The sequence below is a fragment of the Sparus aurata genome, chromosome 14 (assembly GCF_900880675.1).
Source record: "Sparus aurata chromosome 14, fSpaAur1.1, whole genome shotgun sequence".
Lineage (NCBI taxonomy): Eukaryota > Metazoa > Chordata > Actinopteri > Spariformes > Sparidae > Sparus > Sparus aurata.
In genome coordinates, this window is record NC_044200.1 from 9,574,729 (window position 1) to 9,602,031 (window position 27,303).

At 41.1% G+C, this 27,303-nt stretch overlaps 1 protein-coding gene across 1 annotated transcript in view; it reads right to left on the reverse strand.

The window, feature by feature from the left end:
- The window catches only part of cerk (ceramide kinase), a 46,418-nt gene extending 19,646 nt beyond the window's left edge, over positions 1-26,772 (reverse strand). The window contains exons 1-6 of the mRNA XM_030440064.1: positions 26,450-26,772; positions 13,144-13,281; positions 10,813-10,935; positions 9,311-9,436; positions 8,604-8,670; positions 5,022-5,167 (exon numbers count right to left, since the gene is read on the reverse strand). Of these exons, the coding sequence (XP_030295924.1) occupies positions 5,022-5,167; positions 8,604-8,670; positions 9,311-9,436; positions 10,813-10,935; positions 13,144-13,281; positions 26,450-26,597 (748 nt within the window). The 5' untranslated portion in view covers positions 26,598-26,772. The remainder of the gene's footprint in view (positions 1-5,021; positions 5,168-8,603; positions 8,671-9,310; positions 9,437-10,812; positions 10,936-13,143; positions 13,282-26,449) is intronic.
- Between the last annotated feature and the right edge of the window lie 531 nt (positions 26,773-27,303).

Consider the following 27,303-nt stretch of genomic DNA (forward strand, 5'->3'; position numbering starts at 1 on the left):
GCCACATGGCATAATTCTCAGACCTATCTGCCCCACACTTTGATCATCTTCAAGTGGTGAAATGGACCGGCTGCCGCCGATAGAAGATGGAGAGCGAGAAGGGTGGGGTGGGGGGGGGGGGTGGGGGGGGGGGGTAACAGAGGGGAGAGTGAAATCCTACTAGTGATGTTTTTGAGTTGGCTCACGGAGGCGTGACAGCGGAGAGATCAGGCTTGTCATTCGGCGGTGGACACACACAGATGAGTGCGACGATGAGCTCCCTTCTCTCTGACTTGCTCCTGCGTATTCTATGAATATCGCTTATCCGGGGCTTTGCTTCGTAATCACACCCGAACACTTCACAGTTGCCCCCGACAGGCGCTGCTCTACCTGCTATATTTTGCTGAGCGTTAAAAAAAAAACAAAAAAAAAAAACGGCGACATATGCCATTTGACTCTCAATTCCCCCTCAAGTTGCTCAACCGCATTAGCCTGTTGGCATATTCAGAGGAGAGAGCACAGACTGTCACAAGGCATGTCCTCAGCGGGAGAAGGCCCAGTTTTTATCTGCGTTTTTCCTCCACGCCACCGGGATCATCTTGGCACTGAAATCTCCTTTATCTCGGTGACAACAATGGAGTCTAGACGCTTTTCAGAGCTGCCCCCGAAAAAAAAAAAGAATATTTTTTTCCCCCATTTGAATGAATGTATTTATAGCTGCACTCGCGAAAGTGTCTTTGCGAAACCTCGTGTTTTTTTTCCCCATCCACTAATCTATCTAAATCAATCTCATCAATATAAACTGTCAATGTGTCAGGGTTACATTGACATTCCCTTTCCAGACCATAATAGCTAAAACCATTACAACAGGAACGTGTCAGAGAACATTTGCGTGCGTGACAGCTCGGTGACGAGGCCATAAATGAGTTCATGACTCTAAATCTGAACCTTGGCAGTGAGGACTTTGATATCTTAATATGACATTACCATAAGCTTGACAGTGATATTGATGGCTACATTGATGAAATCATAAATTACACCCTGGCGGCAAAAGATACACTCAGAAGCAGAGATCATGTGCCAAGATGTAAGAGACACTTTTACATTATCGCCATTATTTGAGACATTACTTTTAGAAATAAAAGTCACACACTGTTTCACACTGGATGAATGATTGACACAACTAATTTAGGTCTTTCTTAGAGAGTTGATAGAAGAAAGATGACAGAAAGGAGGGGAATTGAGACGGGAAATGACACGCAACAAAGCTCCCATGCCTGGACTTGAATTGTAGTTTATGGTCAGTGCCTCAGTATTTTCAGACTTCCCTACTCCGTCTTTAGGCTCTCAGCTCCTCGCGCCCAGCCATTCCTACTGACTGTAGATCTTTATAAACTGGTTAAAAATACATACTTTCATTTTTATACTACAATTACTGCCTCGCGGTTGTAAGCCTCCGTGAACCATTCAGGATGTTTGTTTTTGACCCCGGCGCTGAATAACGGGCAGAACATATTTAACTGAATATTATGCTGTCACAGGGAAGTTGACCTCTGACCTTTTGGGTATTAGCTGTCATAACTTCATGACATTTTATTGTAATTTTTGTATACATTTTTGGTTACAGCCAAAATTGTGATTTGTGCGGTCATAGTCACTTGATCTTTGGCCACAGAAATCGAATGTGTTCATCCTTGAGTCCAAGTGAACACTTGCATCTAATTTAAAGGAATTTTCCCCAAGGCGTTCCTGAGATATCTTGTTCACAAGATTGGGATGGACAGATGGACGAGCAGACAGACAGATGGACTGCCTTCCAAAAAACAGGTGGGCGGTATAGTTTTTCCACAAATGTTCATCAAACAGCTGTCAAAGATGTATTTGTTTGGGACTATTTCCAGCAGTGGATTAATACACGTTTGGTGCATTCGTATTTACGGCACCAGGACAGTATATGGGGGATCAACTTAAATAAACTACAATGCCCACGTTCATTATATGAAGGAACATGCCATGTTTTCTGGGAAACGATGGAGGTCAAAGGCAGAATGAGAAAAATATTCAATATCGGAACGTTGAAAATAACCTTTATCCTTTTAGCATGATGGCTGTGCAATTATTATAGAATTATAGTTTAAACTACAGACTTCAAATTTACAATTTTAAGTGTTTGGCACTAAATGGAACCAAATCTGTTACATAACTTCACTTGGAGGATTGCGAATTTCTGACTATTCTGATAATCATTAATCGTTTGAGTAATTTTTTAAGAAAAAAATGTAAAATATTGGCTGGTTCCAACTTCTTAAATGTGCAAATTCGTTGATTTTCTTTGTCATCTATGACAGTAATTAAAGAGTCTTTGGATTTTGGACTGTTGCTTGGACAAAATGAAGAATTTAAAGACGTCAGTTTGGGCTCTGGGTAATTGTGAAAAGTATTTTTCACTTTTTTTTCCACTTACAGATTACAGGTCAAAACAATAAGCAAATTAATTGTCAATGAAAATGATAGTTAGTTGCAGCCCTGACTAGCATGGTGATGTTTGTTATTACTCACTAGAGCACCAGCACTGAATAAATAAATAATTTGTGTTAGAATTCGACTGACTTTTACCATTTGTTAGTTGGTTTACTTTAACATTGCGAGATGGACCATTTCACAACGCATGGTGGAGTCCTTGAGTGCAATCCTCGCTGCTACCGTTACTCCAACAAAGATTGAACATTTCTTGTGCGATTATCAAGGAGTTACTCCTTTCAGTGAGTTGAGAGGAAACTCTTGCAGATCTATAAAATCATGCTACCGCTCTTCAATGTGCCCTTGTTCTGCAGTGTTCTTGAAGTGAACACGCACTGAAGACCGGTTGGCCTTCATCAAAATGGGATTTTATTTGTATGTCTTTGCGTAGGCAAACTAAACCACTTGTAATTTCACAATCAACAATAAGATGAACATTAAATGGTATGACAAAGACTTTCAAGAACGTCTTTGAAAGAGTTATTGTCAAATTGCTTGAGTACTTTCGTCATTGCAAGCCCTGAGTTTTCACTTGAGCTTGAAGTATCTGAGACATACTCCGCTGAAAGAAAATATTAGACCATTTTTATTCATCTGCGATTGTCAAAGGGCAAAGAACTTGAGTCAGAACACCAAAATCATGTTTGTAATTGGCCTAAAAAATTATTTACCGTGTCCGCAGCTGGTTTTTTAAACCCTTTAGTTTATTATCATCAAGCTGTGCACCGGATAGTCTCACACTGGTTTCCATGCACCGTATATCCAGCCTCATGCAAATTACAGTGATTTCAAAATGTCGCTCAGCATGTTTTCATTTATGGCCCGTCTGACCCTCCGAAGCCCCCTGTTGGGACCCCCTGCTCTTTCTACATGGACATTTCCTTATGTAACTCATGAATGTAATCAATAAGGCTTCTGTCAAGTGGGGTTTTTATACAGGAGTGACAATTTAGGTCTTTTTTTCATCTGTAACACTTCTTTTGTACAGTTTTGGTAAAAACTGACATCTATAAAGCAACACTTATCCTGACAAATCACACAAACACTGTATATATACTGTATACACTAGTGTCTGTACATATACTGTATCCCTCTGTCACTATGCATTAATTTGTGATGGCAACACTTTTTTGAAAACGGGTTATTTACTTTCTAATGGAGTCTCAAGTGATTTCATACATTTCCCAGAGGAACTTTTAATAACTAAGAGTGACCTGATACCTCAGCCTTGGGTTACACAGCATGTGTAGGTGGAGGGAGGTGGGCAGCTGCAATGTTGAAAGATGCGCCAGAGGTTTTTCCATTTAAGATAAAGTACAAGTCATGTCCTTCAGGCAAATTGTAACATGTCAAGCCAGCTTTATATTATGTTCCAAAAAAGCTGCTGGTGGAGAGGAGTGGTACCTTTCTTTTTTTATTTAATGTGTGATTGAATGTTAAGGGGAAATTGTGAGCTTGAAAAGAAAGAACACAACAAGCTGATGTTTACCTGTTGAGTTTCCTGAGATTGAAAGGAGATGGGAAAATTAGGAAAATATACAATAATGAGCCTGGATCTGCAAGCAATTTCAAGCTGATATGTTCCTTGTTTATACATTTGTAGCTCATATTGGCAATAGTTCTTCTTTTGTCTCTTTTTTGTGTGATTTAAAAAAAAAATCTATGTGAAATTAATTTACATTTAGCCGTTTACAGCAATAGAAGCACAAACTCTCATGAAATATTTCTACTTTTGTCATTTCACATATGTGCAGTATGTAAGAATTGACCACCTGTTAAATTCTTACAGAACAAATAGGGGGCATCGTATTGACAGTGTGACAGCTAACTGTGGCCAAACTCCTACATATTGCGCCCTTGACTTTTGTGTTGCTTGAAAAGCTTTGAAGAAGTAGATCGACATATTGGGAAATTCACTTTCTTGCCAGGTGTTGCATAGGAATATTAAAACTGCTCTCATATTACCGCTACAGCCAGCAGCATGTTAGCTTACAGCTCACATCTGTCAAATTTCAGCCTACTGCTTCCCGCCAAAATTTAGCTACACATATAATCCCCTTGTACAATTACAAAAAAAATAAACAGACATATCATTTTGTGAATTAGTGAGCTTTAATGATGGTGTTATGGCATATATTGTTACCTTTGGATGGAGCCAAGCTAGCTATTTCCTTTGTTATAAGCTAAGCTAACTGGCTGCTGTAGCTTCATGTTTATCATAGAGACCTGGAACTTCTACAGATCTTCTATATGTTCTTCTTCTTTTACACGCCATACTTTACTGCTTGTTTGGAACATTTATGTTTTCTTAATCTTCTCATCTAACTCTTAGCAAAAAGAGCTGTTAGGTAAGTAAGCAATACATATATTTGCCAAGAACTATTCCTTTTAATGATTTTAACTAAATTACAGTAACAACTAAGTTAAATTCCTTTCATTTGACACTACTAGAACCAATCCTTACTCACTGCTGTTTCCAAACCCCCTATATGTCTTTGTTTGATATAGCGGCCATAGCTTACCTGCAGGAATAATCCCTATGCGTAGAGAGCACGGCACCAGCTCCGTATCTGGTTGGTTCAGGTCCACGCCGTTGTTTGTCTGGGTCCTGGTGACCAAACCGTGCAGGACCTCACTGAACATCCCATCTCCACCCACACACACCACCCTGGACAGACACATTATAACAACAATTTACAGTTCTGCGACAGACTTGAACTCTGTCAAGCATAGTTTCAGGTAATACATGTAGCCTGGGTGGGCGCCACATAATGTGCCAGATTATATGTTGGTGTTCTCACTAAAGCAGAGATTTATGAGGAAAAATAACAAAATGCAGCTGGACAGCAGATGTAACCATGAAAGCCTTCAGTACATAGGAATCTCACACTGTGCCACCCAGCATTACACCCTTTATAAGTCTATATCAAAACCTCACAGAAATTGACCTATAAACATTATGTACTGCAGAGTAAAAAGCATAATGGACTCTAGCCCTGCTCTGCTGGACTGAATATCTGATGAATAGAAGCGGGAGATGGTGGGGTACTCGGCAGGAAAAACCTTTCATGTTATTGATGGTCTTTCTATTCGACCATCAGCAGCACTTTCGCTTCACATGCCCTCTTTTTGCTCACCGTTGTGGGCTTCGGCATCATGTTCAATTTGTGGTAAAACACAAACTTACATGACCTCTGTGAGTTATTTAGAGATCCTTAGTTTTACTAGAGGTTCTAGAGAGAAGAATCAGCTACGTGCCTGAAATTATTGTAATAAGTGGAGATTCTAATACTGTAAAGAACACTGCTTTTGCTATAGGTTACACTTGACTTTGATTCTTTCTAAAGAGGGAGAGTGTACTGGGTAAAATCAAAGATTTATTTTGTTCCTGTCTCTAAAAGGAACTTTTGTGTTGCTACAGGGACTGTAAATTCTACTCTATCCATTTCACACATGGCATTCCACAGGGATCAGTCCTGGGTGCTTTACCAACCTGCCTGCAAGCTACCTTAAGATCAAATATTTCAAAAGCATCATATCTGTTTAGGTTATATGCATTTTGCATCTCTCTCTTGGATTCAAAATATAACATGCAACTGAGAACACTATGAGAAGCGGAAGTTAGTAAAACCTAGCTATCTCAGTACTTCCTTAAATAAGCCCTATTTTACTTGACATTACATTTCGTATAGATGACGTTGGTTTCAAAATAATGATTTCTAATGACTGAAAAGATCCCCTGACTTTTTCCAAAGAGCTTCCAGTAGGCGAAAGTTTTAAAAAGTTTCCAGATGACAAATCTTACGTATTTTGGCGAGCCCCTTTCTTATCCTTCTTCAGTCACCATGAGGCTTTCATTTTTGGTTATGCTTGAAACGTCTCTATATATCAGATGGATTACCACAGTATTTGGTACAGACATTCATGTTTCCCTCAGGTTGAACTGTAATCTCCTTGGTGATCACTCAGATTAAATTTCTCGATTTCATCCATTGGGTAAAAATTCTAAATTAGCCAGTACTCGATACTGTTCAGTCACTGTCCAAATAAAATAAGTACCTCAGCTGCACTTTGTGTTAAAGGTCATATGGAAAACCGTTTTAGATGCATTTGTGAATCAATAGCCATTTTTATGCTGGGCAGCATGCTGCCAAATTGGCCGTCCTTTCTGCAGCTAGGTCCGCTGATTTAGAAGGCGGTATATTGGGGGTCTGTTTTGGTCTGCCAATATGACGCCTCAGAGGGAAACATTTTTTCCACCTCCATTGCTATGTAAATCCAAGTCGTCGATGTGCCGGCAATTGCTTGAGATGGGCGGAGGTGTCGATGACGTGCACTGTTGTGCGACCCACAGCCAGGAGTTTTAAAACCAGGAAACAGCTGATTACAGCAGTCAGTCCATTACTTCACCTGCAGACGTCAAGATAAGTAACTGGAAAGCCGCTGAGATCCAGGAGATGCTAGCGCCTTCTTGGTCTCTGTAGCTGTCTTTGTTGTCAGCTTGTTGTTTTAGCGGCAAGCTACTAACGGTAGCTACTTTCAAATTAAAAGCCCCCCCTCTAAGAACCCAGTTCTAAACTCCAATGGGGTGCAATATAAAGCTCTTATTTTGAAGACAAATTCGACCTGCTTCCTGTTAGCTGTCTTGAGGCAGCTAACGGTGGGGGTGAGGTGCTCCACCACACGTTTCCTTTAATAGCCGGGGTTTAACATTGGCGTGTGTTTGACTGAGGAGGCGAAAATATGGGCCACGGGTCTCTAATTAAGTAAATCTATCAAGTGTCTCCACATTTAATACCACGGCAGGGCGTAAGCACCTATTAAAAAGGCAGTGGCCATTCATGATTATGCTGCATCCCGCCGGCCTTGAGCGGGCAGCTGCGTAGCAATTATGACTGACACAGGTATCATGGGGCTAAATATTCTTCCGACGCATATGTTGTGCGTCACTGTTCACGCCGTTGGTATTACATGGTTACTGTGTTATCAGTGATCTACAGTCTTGGTAGTTGCCAGTTTGTGGAAAAATATGTAAGAATGAGTTCTACAGTATGTGCCCAGCATATTGTACTTATGTTAGCTAGCTAGCATTAGCAATGATAACATTACCTTGTGCAAGCAACGTTAACATTTGCTAGCTAGCGTAAGCAATGTTAGCTGACGTTTGCTGGCGGATGTTAGCTTGCTTTAGCAACATTAGCTTGTTCCCAAACTTGCAACCACTCGAGGGGTTTGTTACAACATCAGCAGTTTTGTGGCCTGAATGCAGTAGAAGGGGGAGATGGAACGGCCCTTTAAGCGGCTGCATGTTATCAATTGCACTTTACGTAGTTACTGGAAAATGTTAGCATGATAACAAGCTAAACAGAAATGACGGTAAATAATAAAACCTGCATACTATCGTCATGTTAGCATTTTCTATTTGAGCATGTAAGAAACTAAAAAGTGCATTTAGCTCAAAGCACAGCTCTGCCTAAGTACAGTCTGGAAGTGCTGCTAGCATGGGTGTAGCCTGTTGTTATTGTGTTTTTAACTATATTTAGTCATGTAAGTTCATCCATTAAATCACTTTAATTGTAGATCTGGGTTTTGAGCCTTTGTATTATTATCATTATTATAACTATTAGCAGGGTGGGTCTGCAAATTTGATTTGAAGGGTCACACTAGAACATGAAGTCAGTCGTTGCAAAACAGAGAGGATATCAACACCATCTGTTTGCAACACTCCCTGCATGTTTAATGATGTTTATCCGCCAAATGTTCAGAAATACCGATCAAAAGTCAGACCAGAAAAACCAAAAACAAAGCCAACTTTGCACAAGGAAGTGGAGGTCAATGTCTGAGATCATCACAATGGCACTGATTGTTAAGTGTGAGAAGCACAGAGGGCTTTGTCTCAGTGATTACAACCTGAGAGAAAACACATTACAGCAAAACAGGGCCTCATAACAAACTCTTAAATGGCCAATAATTGAAACACAGCTCACAGCCGAGTCTCTCCGCGGCTCTATTATAAAATGAAGAGACAGGAGTCAACTCCATGTAACTGTGAAGAACCTGCGATGAAAAGCTAAAAGCAACAGCTATCTAGCTTGAGTACTCACCCGTCATATTTATCTAGATTGGCCTCTGTTTTCAAGTGGTCCCTGGCATGATTGGCCCGCTCTGTAACTATGGAAACAAATCAAATGGCAAGCGTAAGCGTCAGTGCAAGGGAACGTACTGACAAAATAACGACTGACTTTTTGTGCTTTGAGTAGTTGAACAAGCAAGCTATCACTGGCATTTTGAAACATAAGGCGTGGAAAATAACTGCACCTTTGTTACATTCACAGGAGCCTTTGGTGCAGATGAATGCTCAGGAAAAGCAAAGGCACAGTGGCACAAAACATCCTAATTCAGCTATTGTATATTAGCCTGCAAAATGAGCCCTGGGCCCACAAAAACAAAAACAATATTTCAACGGTAAATCTGTTTACCAAGCGTATAATATCAACACAAATACACACCTGCAATTCACAGCAGCCCAGAGTGAACAGTATTCACTTTGATGGACCATCAATACCCCAGACTATGTGTAGATGGAGCATACACTTATTGAATAATAGATGTGTTTGGATACCAAAGCTTATCAACTATCACAGCTTCCATTAAGGAGGTGGCGTGATTAATGGCACTATAAGCCAAATCATATCCTTGCAAGCCTCTTCGGTCCCTGTGAGAGGCCACCGTGGCGGTGGAGATCTATATGGCGACCACTGAGGCTCATTTTTTATTTAAATGTTGAAAAACACCACTGATAGGGACCCACCAATCACGTCAGTGGAGATGCAGGCGCGGCGGAACAGTGGAGCCACCTTCTGCTCGTAAATACGCTTCCCGCTCTGCGTTCCTCCGTAGGGATTGATGTACACCAGAAGGCTCTTCGGTCGGTTGCCTGCAAAGTGAGGGAAGGGTATGAGATAGAGATTAAAAAGGCCCAGTGTTTACCTTTTTCACAAATGTGTAACTGACGGCAGCTTGATGAAGTTTTCATTAACCAGAGACCTTTCTCATAATGCTTAGTCAAACTGACTGGCGCCCAAAACACACCGCTCAAGAAATAAATGGTGTGTCTACTGACTATGGGAGGAGTGTGAAGCAATTCGGAGGTGCTGCATCACTCGGTGATAAACCAACAAAGTGCTGCGAGGGAGAATACTAAATGGCTTTTTTTATGGCTGTTGTGGAAGACTGTGTTTAGGACAACAAACTGAGATACAGCAGCTGTTAGGATTTGAAAATGAATGGATTGGTGTCAACTGTTAAATGGGAAATATAGGGCACAATATTTTTTGGCAATAAGACAAAAGTGCCATTAGATTACATAAATGGGTTGTCAATGGGTGATGTAAAGCTGCTCTGTGGAGAAGGCTCAACTCTACTGAACTCACCGAGGCTTCATCTTCACAATGAATAGTTTGTATTCTTAGATTGATTGATCCTGTCGGGAAAACTATGCCAAGTAGACCATTTCCAATCAGTTGAACACGTCTTACATTTCAACATGCTACATACCAAATATTGCAGAACGCAACCATGTCATCAATTTACGAACACATATTAAGTGTAAAATACTAAATTTTATATTCAACTATATCAAAAATGTACTAAAGCTCAACATGTTGAGTGTAATAATATTTCCGTGGTCATGTAATTTTCTAACATGTGTACTTCACGTCTTCAAGTTGAATATTTTGTGACATGTAGGAGACAGATGTGCACATCTGGACAGTAAGCTGGGCTCCAGCAATGATACAGACATCCTTATCGTGCTTCTTGTCCAAGCTGAGACCACACTTTTTCAATGTTTGTAGTACCACCATTTATATGGTTTAATCAGGCTGTTGTTGCTGGCTACATTCTTTATGTCTATGCCTGTGAGGTACTGTCTAGAAGAAGAATGCAGGAAGGCACCCTCTTTCAGAGGTCTGCCTCCGGGCTCTCCTCAGGACACTGATACTCCTGAAGAGAATAAAATGCTTTTTTATGGACAATAATGCACACTCCCTTTACAGACAGGTTAAGGACGGGGAAGAGCTCATGCAACAACAGGTCTTGTCTTGAATGGTAAATTTGTTATTTATGTAAAGAAGACAATATTGAAGTACTTCTACTTTACTTTTTCGCCGTAAAGCAGTCACCAAGCTAGATCATCAGCACTTGATACTACACTGTTACAGCACCAAGTCAATAAAGTGATTCAGATTATGTAAAGTTATGATTAAGTTCAAAGTACCACATCTGTTGGAGGACATCCATAAATAAACATACTGAGTAATGACAGCTGCTCATTGATAAGTTGGACCCACTGCTCGCAGAGCCCCTGATTGGCACAGTGGAAGGTGACATCACTGCACCGCCACTGGTGCTGACTTGTCCTCCTCACGTAAGACACTGGAGAGAAACGCAACAGAGGGAAGGAAGGGAGTGTGAGAAAGAGAAAAAAGAATATGCAGATTATTATATATTTAGTATTTTGTTATCTAAAAGCGCAAACACGTAGGAATTAGCCACCTCTCAAATTCATACTCATATCACCAGGGTAACCGCTAACTGCTGTTAACTATAGTTGCGGTTAAATAGTTAGCACGATCAGCAGTGCATCTAGTGGTTAGACCAGGAGCTTGGAGTACCAGGGGAGTGTTATTAGTTATGCCACTAGCACAGGAACGTTGTACTGGACCAGGCTGTTGCTAGCTTGTGAGCATGCTAACTTCAGTGGATATGACTGCAATACAATACATGGATGCTCTTGACAGAACGTCAAAAGTGTTCAATATCAATATTCACATTCTGCTCATAATTTTAGCTATTTCACTACATATTGCACCTTTAACGTTGCACTAAGACATTTTTAGGTCTAGTTTGCTGATAGACACACACAGTCCGACGTAAGGAATTAACCATTTCTGTTCCACTTAGAAAGCATACAGTAGTTATAAGACCGAGGATGCACAAAAAGGTGTGTCAGCAGGAGAAAGATGGTATCAAAACAAGAGAATTTCTCATCTGACTTCAAGTGATAACGCCAAATGTGCTAAATCAAGCCATAACTTCCCAGATAGCATCACTGTGAAAACCCCATCATATTCTGAAGCCTATAATAGTATTTTTGGACTTTGGGCCAGGTCTATTTACGTCACCAGAGAGGTTTTTCCACAGACTACATTCACTACCTGGCTTTGCTTCGGTGCAGACTTGACCTTAGAATGAACCCAGGCTTTATCCTCACCAGCCAGGTTAATCAGAGACGTGAATGAGTAAGAAATGAGGGCATGTGGTAAATGAAGAAGAAGTCGGTTAAGTAAAATAGGGTTCTGCTGATAGTCAGACAAAAAAAGCAGAGACGGAGTCACATAATATCCTGCTCGGGAACATTACTGGAATATTTACATTAAGGCCTGAAAATTCACTCGCTAAGCACTTTGACAGCAGATTCACTCGCTAAGCATTTCAAAGTCAAATTATCACACTAAGCATTCTTTTCATCTGATAGAAAAGTTAACTTCTCAGGCAAGTTCTTCAGTCCAAATCGCTCACAGTACCTTGTACTTACAGCGGGGTAGGCAGAGAGATGCTCAGAGTGGGTGTAAAATCATCCTTTAATATGTTATATAATCAGGATATAAGTGATGGAACGTGTCAGCGTTGCCAAAATTGCAGAGATCGTGGGAACGCAGTCGAGTTGGGCTCGACGCACTCTAATGCCAGTAAAAGGCTCACATTAGTGAGGTAATTTTTTTTTACATTTTCTCCAATAAATAATGTAAATCCGATCTTGTCTGGATATAATCTAATGGCTCAAAATCAAGCATTAGCCCATAAGTCACTGGCATGCTGCCATCTTAGACCCAGTCAGCTAAGCTGTGAGGGGCTCTCTTGTTAATGCATTACTCTCAGACCGTGGAGCTGTCTCCAGGCTTATTTCTAGTGTCAGATCACTTGTGATTGGTGGAGCTGCACACAGGCTGTTGGCACACTTACCCAAAATGTAACTGTGATGTGACATTAACCTACTACAGTGAAATGACAGTGACAGTGCTTGAAACTGGCTTCAGGCATTGTTGTCTGAAGGGACAAAAGACGCATCTACATAAGGAGCATAGTTAAAGGGTAGCTCCACCAATTTTACACATCAAAGTATATTTACTGCTCTTGGTGAGTACGACTCTGTATGTGAAAAAAAATGTATTCATCCTTCAGTGACTCAAGAGGAGGCTGCATGCAATCTGATAAATTGCCTCCAGTGATGTCACTCAGTGGCTAAGTTGATTATGGGTAACGTAGGCACTTTTTAAGGAAAAAAAATGTGTGGAATAAAAAAGGCGATATCTGCGGTTCTGCTCTTTAGATTTTGATCGCTTGTTCTGACACTTACCATTGGTGTTATATGATTTACCCACAATGCAACTGAGCCATGGAGCGACATCACTGGAGGCAATTTATCACATTACCTGCAGCTTCCTCTGGAGCCATTTAAGGCTTTATACTACTTTTTTTGACTATGGAAACAAGCTTGTTTTTTTGACTTGTACTCACACTTTAATGTGAACATCAGGTGTTGTAACCCTTTAAGTGTGTATATCGGTGTAGGTTTTATACCTGTGAATGAATGTGGATACAGCTTGGAGAGCTGCTTTGCCGTTTTCCGACTCCTCCTGGTCTCTGTGCTGTCTGGGTCATCGTCCTTGGTCTTGCAGACAGCCACTATTTCACCCACCTGGACAGCATGGCTTAGTGCTGGAGAGACACAAAATCATAAAAGTTTTACTCAACTGTACTACACAATAACCAACGCATAGTGCTCTTTTACGGGCACAATAAAGACAATAAATTCTCACATGCACTGTACACGGGCACACATTGACCGACGGAAGAAACTGCGGAAGTTACTTATTGCCAAATCTATGTTCACAAAAGAATTAGTCATTTCTGTAAAGTAAGCTGCAATTATCAATATCTTTACATTCACACTATATCACATTTATACCGTGAAAGGGGCCGCACATTGAGATAACACCACAAAGAAATATCACCGGATTATGCTGTTCCTCTCAGCTCTACTACGATGCCTGTTTCAGATCACCGTTTTGCTTTTATGGTCCATAACTTTTACTGTTTATTGTTTTGGTTCAGTTTAATCGCCCTCAACAGCCTCATTTCCAGACGTAACGGGCAGCTGTTTCAGTGGAAAAGCTTCACTCTACGCTTCCTGCCCGGCACCAAATGGCACACAAAGAAAGTTTGAGACTAGCCAATAAAATCCAACATTTAGCAGCTAATAGTCCAAATAGGGAGTTTCCATCAGGAGTTGGTGGAGACCAAAACAGAGCAAAAAGTACATAGAATGTAGGAGTAACGTTAATCTAAACAAACAGCTTTTTCAAATCGATGCCAATACTGCTCTGTATCTACTCATTTTGTAAATAAGAAGCTGTTTAAAACTAAAAAAGAAGCTTGTTTCCGCTGCCCCCAAGAGGCTTAAACATGAGTAAGTGAAGGTTTAAAAGGTGCAATATGTAAGAACTGGCCAATTATTTAATTGATACCAGAGTAACCGCTAACCTCTGCTAACTATAGCCAGGTGCAATTAGCTAGTAAGCTCACTTAACTGTAAAGCTAGTGGCTGTATTAGCTGTCTCCTCTTGAGGTACAAAGTGGAAAGGAGATAACTGGTTAGCAACTAGCCAGCTGACTTTAACCTACATCTCTGCAACACAAGACATCGGCGTCTTTGACATCATTATTTCTTCACATTCTGTTGATAATTTTAGTTACTTTTTTATGTTTTAAATGAAAATTCCTACATATTGCGCCAGCTTAAACAATTCAGTTATAAAGGTTTTTTATGTGAAGAAACGCAGCCCACAATTGATTAAACAAACTGTTAAATCAATAGAAGGAATAACACAGACATCTCCCCAGAGAGCCGGCGAGTGTTTTGTGAGGAACTGCATCTCCGTGTCCTACTTTCCCAAGGGAACTGGATTCACGCTGCTAGTTTAAAGTGACTTTGGGATGAAAGATTTTTGTCTGTGTTTGAATGATCCGTTCATTAACAAAATGTATCAAGTACGGTGTGATCTGGTACCTCCTGGCAGTGAAGAGATGAGGTGGGTGAGGTCAGGTGCCTTAAAAAGGAGCTGCTTGGTGACATTAAAGATTTTAACGGGTATTCATTTGCTGTATTTGAAATGCAGAGATTGGGAAAATAATGTTTTTTCCACGTTCATTCTGGTAAGTGAGGACAAGTTGGTCCTTTTATGAAACAGACTGACCTTGGGAAGTCCAAAGATGGGCAATGAAATCATCCAAAAATAGCTTGAACACCCAAGATATGGACTGTAATATGGTGCAACTCAATGCCTAGGAAGGTGACACCAAAATACTCTACAATAGATCTCACAGTGTAGCTTTTCCCCTGATAAACGTTTCTATATTAAATCCTGAAATCCCGAGCATTCAAACGCAAAAGATGGCTACGGTACAGACAGAACAAATTCAAAGGCTCACTTTGTACAAGGAATCTGGAAAAGGAATAGGACAATATTACTTGCAATGAGTTTAACTGACCTCTTCAACTGCATCACATACAGACATTCCAGTCTCTCCTGCAAATTTATTCAACTGATATGCTGAAATGGATGGGAGGGAGGCATGACATATTATTTCTCTCCTGGGAGTGTGAGGGAATAGGATTTCATTTCTTTCTCAAATAAAAATGATGCGCCATGCAGGCATGAATAACTTTATGGCCATCGATATTCACACTTTGACAAATAGGAAGGAGTTATGGCCATGTGGGTAATGGCTTTATTTCAGGAAAAAAAAGGAAAACAAGAATGAGGAGTTTCATTCCAAGTATTTGAAAAATGGCACCTAGTGCTCTGCCAAAGTGATTGTTGGAATTGAATTAAATTATATAATGGATTGCTGACAGTGATTGTGACTTTTACATTCTATCCATTTTCTAAACTGCGTATTCTGTTCAGCCATGTTGACTTTCTGGGTAACCAGCTCTGTCAATGGGGCCTTTAATCAACTCCAGAACCTCCACACCCATACACCATATTGTCAGTATTTACTGGAGCATTTAATGTTTAGGAAAAGAAAATAGGAAATTGTTGTTTTACAAGCAGCCAGCCTAATTTTTGAAGGTGTACTCTGACTCAACAGCACGCTTAACATTAGCCGTGGCAGCAAGCAGCACAATGAAAGTCCTGCACTCACAGTGGAAACTTCTTACCCTCCAACTTTGAACAAAAGCCTGCTGATTCTTCAAATGTGTCATTTCTACTCTTTGGATAGTGGATAACCACCTCCCCACAGGGCTAGTCCTTGCGTCAAGCTAACATGAGAAGATTAGCTTCTCCAAACTGATATCAAACTTCCATTAAACTCCTGGTAAAACAGCCACAGTCCAACCACAAGCACAATATATCCACCTTATCCCTAGCTCTGATGATACCTTATATAAATTACTTGTGCGAATTCCAGCGCGTTCTGCCACTTAACCATAACCACCTTTATTAATGCTACACACTTAGCTAACCCCTCTAAAGCCTTGAACAAAGACACACACCCTCGATGCTTGCTGTCTTGCGGCTAATGTACAGTTAATTATTCTGTCGGATTGGGGCAAATAAACCCGCAGTCAAACTCACGTGAATAACCTGAGGCGAAATGCAGTATTCTTTATGTGTAAACACAGATAGCTTGTTAGCCTTGGCTAGCCTGGTAGCTTCCAGATAGTGGGCTTGTTTAATAAACTAGGCTTTTTTTGATTAGCCTGGAGCTAGTGGAGGGCAGGCACTGATAGGATGGGGACGGCCGGTACCACTGACCATGTGTTTTCATTGTGGCTTCTCAGAAACCTAGGGGTGACCACCCATGGTGGTTCTGTTGAATATTCTATACAGTCAGTGGGTGTGAGCAGTATCTTATGTCAGCTTAGATAAGCTGAAGGTAGCATAACCTTTAGATAGATATAATGCTGTGTCACTGATAAAACCTTGATGACTTTACTGTAATTTTGCTGACTTTATGGCTCCTGTCATCTTGTGCCACCACCCTGTTTTAGCATTTACCAGTCCCCTCTTGTATCCACAGTAGGTCGCTGGTCAGAAAAAGTTACATAGGCTCACTTTAAACCTCTCCTCAGGTGCTATTAGACCTTTTCAAATTTTGACTTGCCATATTAAGAGCAGCACTAACGATGGCTCTGGTCTATTCAAGAGTCCCGATCAGCCATGACAGTGTGATGGTGAGGCGGCACGCACAATGCCAGGTCCCTGAGGCTGAAGCAAGCTAAATGGAATCAAGCCGTCATTCATTTTATTATTTTCACCTGTGCTTTCTCTACTGTCTACTCATTATTGCCATCGAGATACAGGTAAATACGTCAGACAGACCAACGCCTGTGGATGTTCACAGCGAGTTGTATCTCACCCAAACAGATCACAGAGTACGTTTATTGTTGAGGGTATTGATTCAAGCACACCCGATACGCACGTGTGTAGGATATAAATAGGGAAAGGGAGATAACTGAGACTCAAATCTACTTTTACTGTTGTTTCTGTTTGCGCAACACGTTCTACTGATAGCTTGACTTATCACTGAGATGTGCTGACAAAATAGACATGGCGTATTGGGGGGGGTGGTCCGACATGTCAAAAATCATTTCATGCAAGCGTACAGGGATGAGAAAAGGGAGATTATCTTTGGTAAAAATGTGGCATGTTGATAGTGAATATTATAGTCAGAATGAGTCTAAGCTTACAACAAACTGTAGTAGATTTGAGATAATTCAACATGAATATTGCATTTGCTGTTTATTTCATATCTGAGCACCAAACTTGTACCCGAGTTGTGCCAAATCAGTGGAATACATTAGAATATCTTATCTGGTATCTTACACATTTGCATGTTTGTTATCTTAAGCTCCCTGGTTTAGAGGGTAAAAATATGAAAAATGCATGAAATCTTTTTCTCTGTGTTAGCCTGGCAGGCAAATCTACTGTTGTAAAAGACAAAAAAAAAAAAAAAAGGCAGACGTTCATCACTGAGTCATTTCAGGCGGTCTCTCTCTCTAGTCAGGCCTGTCCTTTGAACAACTTGGTCAAATTAACCATCGAGGCAAGTTCAAAGCCAACAATTCCAATGATCTGTGTTAGGGAAGGAACTGGAAACAATGGCTGACATTCCCATATTCAATCACTGCTCCAATAACCCTACCACACACACGCTTACAGAGGCACAGACACACACATGCTCAGATATGCACAGGGAAGAAGTACACAATAATCCCACTCATAGCCACACACAAATTCCCTACTTTTTAGCTCAGTGCAGTCCCTAAGCTACATGCTAAGCCCTCGGCCATACAACACAGATCCTCTCTGCTCTGACATACTTTTCTTTGTGCTTGAAAAGAATCTTAGCACTGGCAGTCAGCCAGTGTGCGCGCTGCCTATTCATACCACAGGGCTCAGCGAGTTCGCTGTGAGCCGGAGAGGCCTGCTACCTGCAGAAAGTCAGCTTTTCAGGGAAAGGGTTCATTATCTAATGTCTGCAACTTGTTCTGCGACAAAGCATTCCAATGTTGTTGCTACAAAGCTGCGGACACATAAAGGAGACTGGTGTCATTTAGATTAACGTATGCCATGTCTGGCTTCAATACTCTGCAACCATGTCACAATAAATGGCATATATGATTTGCTACTTTCTGATGTACTTGCTTTCCATCTCTGTACGTGGGTTACGTGAGGACGCGCTCCAACATTACACAAATAATCAGTCAAGAGGAGTGCAACCCAGATAAATAGCACAAAATGACAAACAAACACTAATATTGTCGCTTCAACAAATTCAAGGCATAACTGATTAAATTAGTGTGACCTGGAGCGTGACTCTTTGTGTTTGCGTTACTGACTCATAATTCCCAGCAGAGCCTAATGTAAACACTTCAGGCTGCCAGGTCATATTGATATCAATGTTTTCATATAAAGCCACAGGGTTCCAACTAGTTGGGAAAAATATCTTTTAAATCTTTCCATTCAAGTAGGTTGCACATGATTCTAACTGACTGGAGGTTCAACAGAATGATTAGCTTGCATACAAGCTGATCACGTACAGACGATAACAGTGGTGAAAATACAATTTATAACTTTAAAGGAATAGTTCAGCATTTTGGGAAATACACCTTTTCAGTTCTATTCACTATTAACTCACAATGAGTTGCAACTAAAAAACGTTATCACTTCCAAGAATGTATTCTAAATTTGTGGCTAAAGCCAAGGAGTTTGTAAGTTTAGCTAAACTTAGCATAAAAGCGGGAAACTGGCACAGAAATAGTAATAGTAGAACCACTTTACACTTAAAGGGGCAATATGTGAGAATTTTAGTTACAAACATTCAAAGATTACTTAAAATTATCAACAGTATGTGAATAAATGGCAGTTTTCACATGATAATGTGAATGTATTGTGTTGCAACGATATCTACTGAAGTTACTACGCTAAACAGCTAGACTTGGCCCGTCCCACCACAACACAGAAGTTTCCCAAAGCCCCTTTAGGACATTAAATGCATTAGTCTTGGAGTTACTAGTAGGCTAAATTTGTTTTGGACAGAATCATGCTCGCTGTATCCTCATTTCAAAATGTGTATTGTATGCTGCATTTTGGTGCAGTTGAACCTCTCCTGTGGAAACTGAGACACCTGAACTGAAACCATGAGTGCCATGTAAATAAGGCCAAGTTCAGAGAGACAATGATTTGGCATGAGGACAAGGACAAACACAAAGGATGATTCCCTAACCCTCACATGTGAAACTCTTATCAATGCACAAGACAGGGAATGGACCTCAAATTCTGGCAATGGCAGTGCAATGCTCTGCCCCGAGTGTAAATGTAATCCCCAACTCTGGCATTGTCTGTGCCTTTCTCTGCTAAGGCAGAAACACCCAAGTCCTCAGGGCTCAGGGTTGCTACTGGTTTCCATTCTAACCCCATGAGATGGATTAACACCTGCGATGAAGTATTGTAAGCTGTCAAAGGGCCAGGAAGATTTTTAAACAACCTGTGAATTTGTATTGCTCATACGTGTATACACCAGTAGTTCCCAATCGTTTTTGGCTGTGACTCCTTAAAATGAGGCTTGTCATAGGTTGCAGGTTGCAGCATCTTCTAGGAGCCAGAAAGTTCAGGTTAATGTACTGGTTTGTTCCAAGTATGTCATTTTGTGAGAAGAACATAGGGGTATAGTTTGAAATCCGTGAAGTGGCCCTTTTACAACCCCGGAGGGCTAAAAAAAAAAATCAAACTGTACTTCAGAAGGATTCAGAGCCACTGGTCTCTGTAATAATTGTATCCTATAATAATAATAGAAGAAAGAGGATCTTTGTGTTAACATAATGGAGCTTAGGAGGTCAGTTCAATTCAGCTCATTTGGTAGAAATACTATCCACCATGTAATTCAAGCCCATGGCTCTGAAGAAGACCTGTTATTCACTCCTGCAGAGGAAAAAGAAGAGCAGAATTGTAGCCTTTTGGCATAAAAGGTGACTATAGCTTGGGAGGCTGGCTATTTCTACATGCGCTTTTTTTCCACATGATCCCTCACAGGCTTCCCACCACAAGATCTGGTCACAAGTGGCACATCGAAATTCATTCACATATCCTCCTGAAATCTTTAGTTCTAGGACCTCTGGTGACCTAGTATGTACTTGTAGGTCATAGTTGGTGAGTGTGTAGTTAACATGCTATCCAGACAGGGACACTGGTCAGTAACAAAGCTCCCAGAGCGTCATCTATTTCCTCTGTCTTGTGCCTTACACTCCCCTTCCTTTTACTGTTTTACTGTTATTTCAGAGGGAAAAAAATGCTCTTTGAGCTGTCAGTCGACAAAATCATTAGCGCCTTTGCTAACGGGAGAAGTTCACTCAGTTCAAAAGGAGGGATGGCGATTCTGGAGAAAATAGTGGATTGACGAGTCCCAGGGCGTCAAGTACGGATGTTTTGGGTCGGTTTTCAGCCCGAAATTCAAACCCAAAGCATCGATATTTGACGGAATGGGATTCAGAATTCAACTACATTTCTCAAGAAAGAACTACATCAAAGATCAGGGCTGTCAAGACAGTTTGCTATTGGTTGAGGGTACAAACATCACCTTGGTTGAACTGTGACATATAATATTTTTAGAGATTCACTTTGTGCCAACAAGTAAATCCAATGATTTTGGCGGTTCCACTGAAACTATTGTATAAAAATGTCCCATTTTAAAGGCTGGTCCAACCAGGCCTTTATGGTACGAAGCCTGAGGCACCACTGCTGTGAGCTGAACCTCAGTTTCTGTGATGCTAGGTTAGTATTTTCCCTTACTGTTCCTTCACAGTGGATCAACAAGTACCTGTGCCTGTTTGGTCATATGTGTTAAAAATGGTTTGACTGGAATCATGATCCTGCTCATCCTGCTTCCTGAAAACTGGGTGGCATCCCACCTGACAGGATTCCATTGAAGATAATAGTCTCCCGCACAGCACCTCACGTCAACGTAGCGCCTGTGAATTCCTCGTCACGCCCTGGGTTTTTCCGCACATGGGTGTCGAAGAGCCCCAACCCCAAGACAATCTCTCGTCAGTAAAATGAGTAAGGCTATGACAGATTTGGAGATGATTGTACAGAATTTGACCTCAACTCTGTGTATCCTCCGCACTGGCATACATTCACACAGGAGATTTTTTTTGTGTGTTTGTGTATATATATATATATATATATCTGACAGCACAGCACCTGGCCTCACCTTCTTTTAGTCTTCTGACAAGTTGTCATCATATTCATATTCTGCTGCTGTTCTCTGCAACCCTCCCTTTACACAGTGGATCAGTATGTAATCCCTTTATTGTTACTGTGGTTTGGCACTGACAATGTGTGAGAGGACAAGCCGGTGCAGGCTGAAAGAAATGCCTGCGTTCTTAGGCATTTCCACATGATTTATGTTGGTTTTATTTCATCCCTGTTTTTGCCTTCTACATATTGCATCGCAAGTGACATGCAACATGGGTGCAAGAGAGGGGGTAGGATTAAATGAGGGTGTGAAACTGATAAACTGTTAATGCTGTGGGCTGATGCAACCTAATTCTTGAGCATACTCGGTCCTTGGTTGAAGTGGAGTCCCTGTATGAAAGTGTTGCAAGGTAGATGCCCTGTCACGGAGAGGAAAGCCTTGGACTTGTCACTCAACCTCCCCCCGTCATCATGCAAGTCATTGATTCACTGTTTAATTAGCTTTAGAGGTCCTACTCTTTACCCCTATTGACCAAAGCCGCAGGTAAATAAATGCAATCAATGTAATGAAAGGGTCTATATAAACCACAGTTTACCCAATCTCCAACTGTCGCTTTCTGGCTGTGTTTATTTCTCTGTACGTCTCTGCCTCCCTCTGCAGCCGTCTCTCAACGTACAGACAGGCCTGTGCATTGAGCACCAGCTTTAGATTACAAAGCACAGATCTGCCTGGGCACACATAGCAGTGAGCTGTCAAACAAGACATGTGGATTTCTCCCAGGCACAGTGGGTTTGTTAAGCCAATGCTTAGGCAAACAGATGGAGGAGAGAGGACAGCAGAGGTGGAAGGTAGAACAGGAGAGCAGTCGCTAGGGGGGCAACGATACTGCTGGTTCGCTGCCAGTGCCAAAAGTTCCCGTCGATAAAAGTCATTATTTTCAATATGAAAGTTACTTTTTTGTAACCTTGATTTTTTTGTGAGGAACTCTAGATCTCCATTCTCATGTGTTGTCTTTGGATTTATTGCTTTGAGGATTTGATGTCAGACAGTCTGTTCACCACAGTGGTCCAGATGGAAGTATCTCACCAATTATTTGATATACAGCCGTGACATTTTGCACAGACATTCATAGTCCCGGAAGGATAACTGTGGATAACTGACTGACTTTTCAACTAGTGTCAAGAAAAGGTCAAAATGTTCACTTCAAAATGTTCCGGTGAAAAATGTCTACATCTACTGGCTGGAGAGGCCAACAAATCTAGACGTTTATGATCCCCAGAGGATGAAGCCTAGTGACTTTGATGATGCCTTGACTTTTCTGTAAGTGCACACTAAGGTGGTTTTTTTTTTTTTTTTTTTTTTTTTTTTTACATTTAATCAAATGTCGCAAAATCTGTTGGCTGGAAATTTGATACAGACATTCATGGGGCCCAGAGGATGAACCCTAATGACTTTGCTGAGCTCCTGACTTTTCAACTAGTTCCAATAAAAAGATGACGAATCCCAGTGACTTCAGTGGCCCTCTGACATTTCTTCTGGCGCCAACATGACATTAACATATGTGGTTTTCATTGCGAGCTTTTGAAAGTAGATATTTCCGACCAAATGAAATAAAATAAAATCACTCTACATGTCTACTTCAGGTTGCATTGAAACAACTTAGCAGTGAGTACTTCAGAATTTCAGAGTTTAGTTTTAAGAATGAAAAAAAAACATACTGTGACATTTTGTGTTAGGTGCTAATTAGCAAATGTTTGCATGCTTACATGCAAGACGATGAAAGAAGTAAATAGTATACCAGCTAAACATCAGCATATAAGTATACTGATGTGTAGCATCAATGCAAATCTACTGCCTCTTAGAGCTGCTAACATAGCATGGCTGAAGTACTATAAACTTTTGAGACTTGTAGTTCTATAAGAGCCCAATGCACAATATCATGCAGCTTTGTTTTCCTCCTTTATTTGTTTTATGTGAATTCTGCTATCGGATTTTATGACAGAGGAAATCCTGCGGTGCTGATACCCTATTTCAGCCTGATTTCCAATACTTCCAGCGCCGCTGTAAGTGAATCCCTGATTGTAACACTTTGGATCTGTATCCAGCGCTACCATATGGGAAAGCAAATATCTAAACCCCCCCCGGCCAAGAGAGATATCTAGGCTTAAGAGGGCCTGAGGAAGTACCACTGGCTAAGCATAATGATTTGGAGGGAAAGGGGAGCGCTCTCTAAAGCATATGCCATGATTTATTCTAGATTTCCCTCCAAGATGGGATGGCATGTTGTATCAGAGGAGTGACTCAGGCATTATGTGGACACAAGATTTGCCCCAGGCTCAGGGGGCCATGCCATCTCGGTGATTGGATTTTGTTTGTGTGTTTTGTGAAAGCAAATCTGTGTGCAAACAAATAACAATCCTGGCTAGGATACCCTGTCGTGTTCCCCACTCAGCACATCAGACTGACGGATGCTCCGATTTCGACCAAATCCACTTAAATGTCAAACAGCAACATCCGCTAATGTTGTCTAAACCGAGGCATCAAGAGCGGAGCGATGTTTACCGCTCAGAACAATTCCTCTTGGCATTCGCTGCGCTTGCGTGTCAGCTTGATGTTTTGGAAAACCGTACTGGAGGGAAAAAAAGAAAAGGAAAATGTGCATGGTAAGGCCTGTCAAGTTTGAGTCACGCTGCATGATTTCCTGCTATCAGCTGGGATTAACTTCTCTCTGTGTTCTCAGCGCTGCGCGGCGGATTCACTGATGCTTCTTAACTTCTGAACGTGATAGAAAACATTAACTGACACCAACTTGTCACCCTCTATCTATTACATTTCTCCGGATTTTTAAGTTTGTTTTGTCAACTCTTTCTATTTTCCGTTTTCAATTAACTGAGCTGGAGCATGAAAACAAGAATTCACTCATTCATTTGCGTCGACAAACATCTCAAGGACATTTCACCAATGAGTCTGTGAAATTGTACAGCGTCCAAATCTAAGGTAAACTGGCAGTGACATAACTGCACGGAGGGGAAAGCGTTCGCGTACATCACGTGGAGTCCAGAAATAGAGCAATCAGACGTTTTTTCTTCTCACCTCCACGTCCTTCTACAATGTAGTCACTGATTAACTAGATAATTGACGACGAATGATAACCGCACTCTACTCAAAGACTGGATAAGATAAATACACTTTGGCCTGCTGAAGCACTTCAAGTCATTTTTATTTTTCCTTAGAAAAAGTGTGACCCTTCTGTTTAAGTCTGGTGTTTGATGTTAAATGTATTGGATATTCATTACCGGTACAGTCTCCTTGTTTGACACCTTACTCCGGGGTAAACTGACCTGCTCTTGTCACAGTGATCACCGGGGGGGCAGTGGGGGGATTTGATGTAGCCGCATTGAACATTGACTCAATAAATGAAAGTCTTTACCGCAGGTTATTATAGGGCGCTTGATACCACTTTGAGGAAGGTCAATGGCCAGGTTTAAACTTGAAGTGTGCAGTGCCAGCTGTAATCACTCCGCTCGATATGGTACAGTAATTGCAGACCAGAGAACTCATCTAGATGAACAAACATTAGCCTCGGGAGGTGGTAAGGACATCTGGATTAAGTGGAACTTGTCTGATGCAAAGTATGGAAAGGGACAGAAATCGGAGCACTGGTTGACAGCCACGGTTATTGCGAAGGCAATGTAAGTTACACACCATTAACCCAGTGTATGCTGGGATTCCAGCGAACTGTGACCCTGGAGGCAGCTGCACCAACAGTATAGTCATTAAGACATCACAAGCTTAAGAGTATATGTCCCTACAAACTTCTCAGTAACTTCAAATTAAGTTTCGCAGATGTGATTTACTCAACCGGACTACGCCATCAAAAGGACAAGTGTGCAGGATTAAGTGGCACGGTTGTAGATTGCAACCAACTGAATACACCTCGTCTCTTGTGTGGCTTGTGTGGAAAGGCCCGCTTTAGAACCTCTAGGTTGTCCATTTCAGACTAGAAACATAGAGGGTTCCTTTAAAAAATAGGCGAAAATATGTAATAATTGGCGGGCTGTCTCATTTAATAGCCAAACAAAAAGATAGCAGCATATCACCAGGTTTACCACTCATTGCTGCTGCTAACTCGCTGCTATTAGCGAGTTAGCTCAGTTAGCCATGCATCTAGCGGTCCAGAGTTTACATAGGCCAACACAGGGAAATATGTGTATTAAAGTTTTATGTATTCAGTTGGAAATGTATTATGCGAGGGCCTGTTCTGTAATTTCAATCATATTGTGTGTGCTTAATGATTAAAATAATTGTTGTTAAATGTTTAAATGTTTTTTTTCACAACTTTCCATATTATGTCTACTCATCATTCTGAACGGGCAGTAGCGAGCTAGCTTAGCATTAGTTTCATCAGTCGGCGAGGTCAGAAACCTGTTATACCTGGCAGGGAGAGGGTGTACACGTTAAGTTACACCTAATGTCAAAAAATTCCCTCCCAGTCCTGTATGGCTGGGCAAATTTCTGCCATCTGCTTTATCAAACTTTCCTGGATTAACTCTGAAAACGAGGATAGTATTAAGGTCCTAAAAAGCTGACATTTTGTAGAGTACACTGGGGCAGAGGGCGCCTGTTTTAATGAATGAGTTGATGATAGGGTGAGCCCTTGGGGAGACAGGGTTTCAAAGAGCAGTGGCCTACACCCCTACTAGTGTTCCCTTTGAGGTCAAACAGAGCCTCCTGACTGTCTCTGACTGAAGACCCACCTGTGTCACCTGCTGTCTGTACTCTGCACACCACAACTACAGCCGCACATGAGCGGACTGTGTCCCTTCCACATGTGCATGATCCTGATAAGGAGTGCAGAGGGGGGGACACATTAACACACACTAATTAGGCTACCACTTCCATAGAGGCTTAAATACAACTATATTGGCACTTTCTTATGCAATTATATGAATTTGATGTTTTGACCTTTTTTTGATTTTTACTGAAAAATGTATTAATCTATTTCTAACAAGACTGTTTCGTTTGTTTAGCATGTATTTCTCAGCTCTAGAGGAGAAGCTGTTTTGTTGGCATTATAACAGAGCCATCTAAGTGATCCCCACCCTCAGCCTCACACACTCACCTGTCTCAGAGACGCTGCCGGTGCCAGAGCTCCGTCTCTTGCTCTTCTCAATTTCCTTCCACGCCAGAGCACAGCGATTCAGAACAACTTCTACCTGTCTGCGCCCCTGATGGAGCTTCGATGACAGTAATCTGCCCTGCTTCTCCATGTTGTCGCTCAGACGTGTCACCAGCGTCCGACGGTTCTCATCTCAACTTTGTCACGGCCCCCGCACAACAAACCTCGCGCACCGTGCGGCGTATTTGTGAGAGCCGCTCGGCCCCGACCTCTCAGAGGAGCGTGGCACCCGACAAAGATCGTGTATGAGGGAGATGATTCACCGCGCAGTGAAAATGAGACTGGCCTACTTTCCCATCCGGGGCGGTCCTACAAAAAGCATACAAGTGGAAATAAAATGTTATGCAACTAAACGAAATGAATGATATGAGTAACTTAAAACCAAATGTTTTATCTTTAGGTTTTTTAGCCATTTGTATTTTTATTCATAAAACTTAATGCCAAGGAAAATAGTATATTCCTATTCTTATATCAAACTCGTGTAACATTACTCCCTACAAATTAAGAATTAAAAATCAAATCAAACCTGTGGTGGAACAGTAAATATAAAAAGTCAACAATATACCATTTTCATTCAAATCTTAGCTATCTGTAGGATAATATCAATAAACAAAAGCAGTAGGTGATGCAAGTTCACCAAGGATTTTCATTTCTATTATCTAGTCGTTTTTTTCCATGCTGTTTTCGTTTTTTTTTTTTTTTTGTATTTATAAGTCTAAGAGCAAATTTAAATAATACAATAAAATCAATTGTGGTGAGCTATGAGTCACCACTATCTGTAATTTTATCTATAAGGA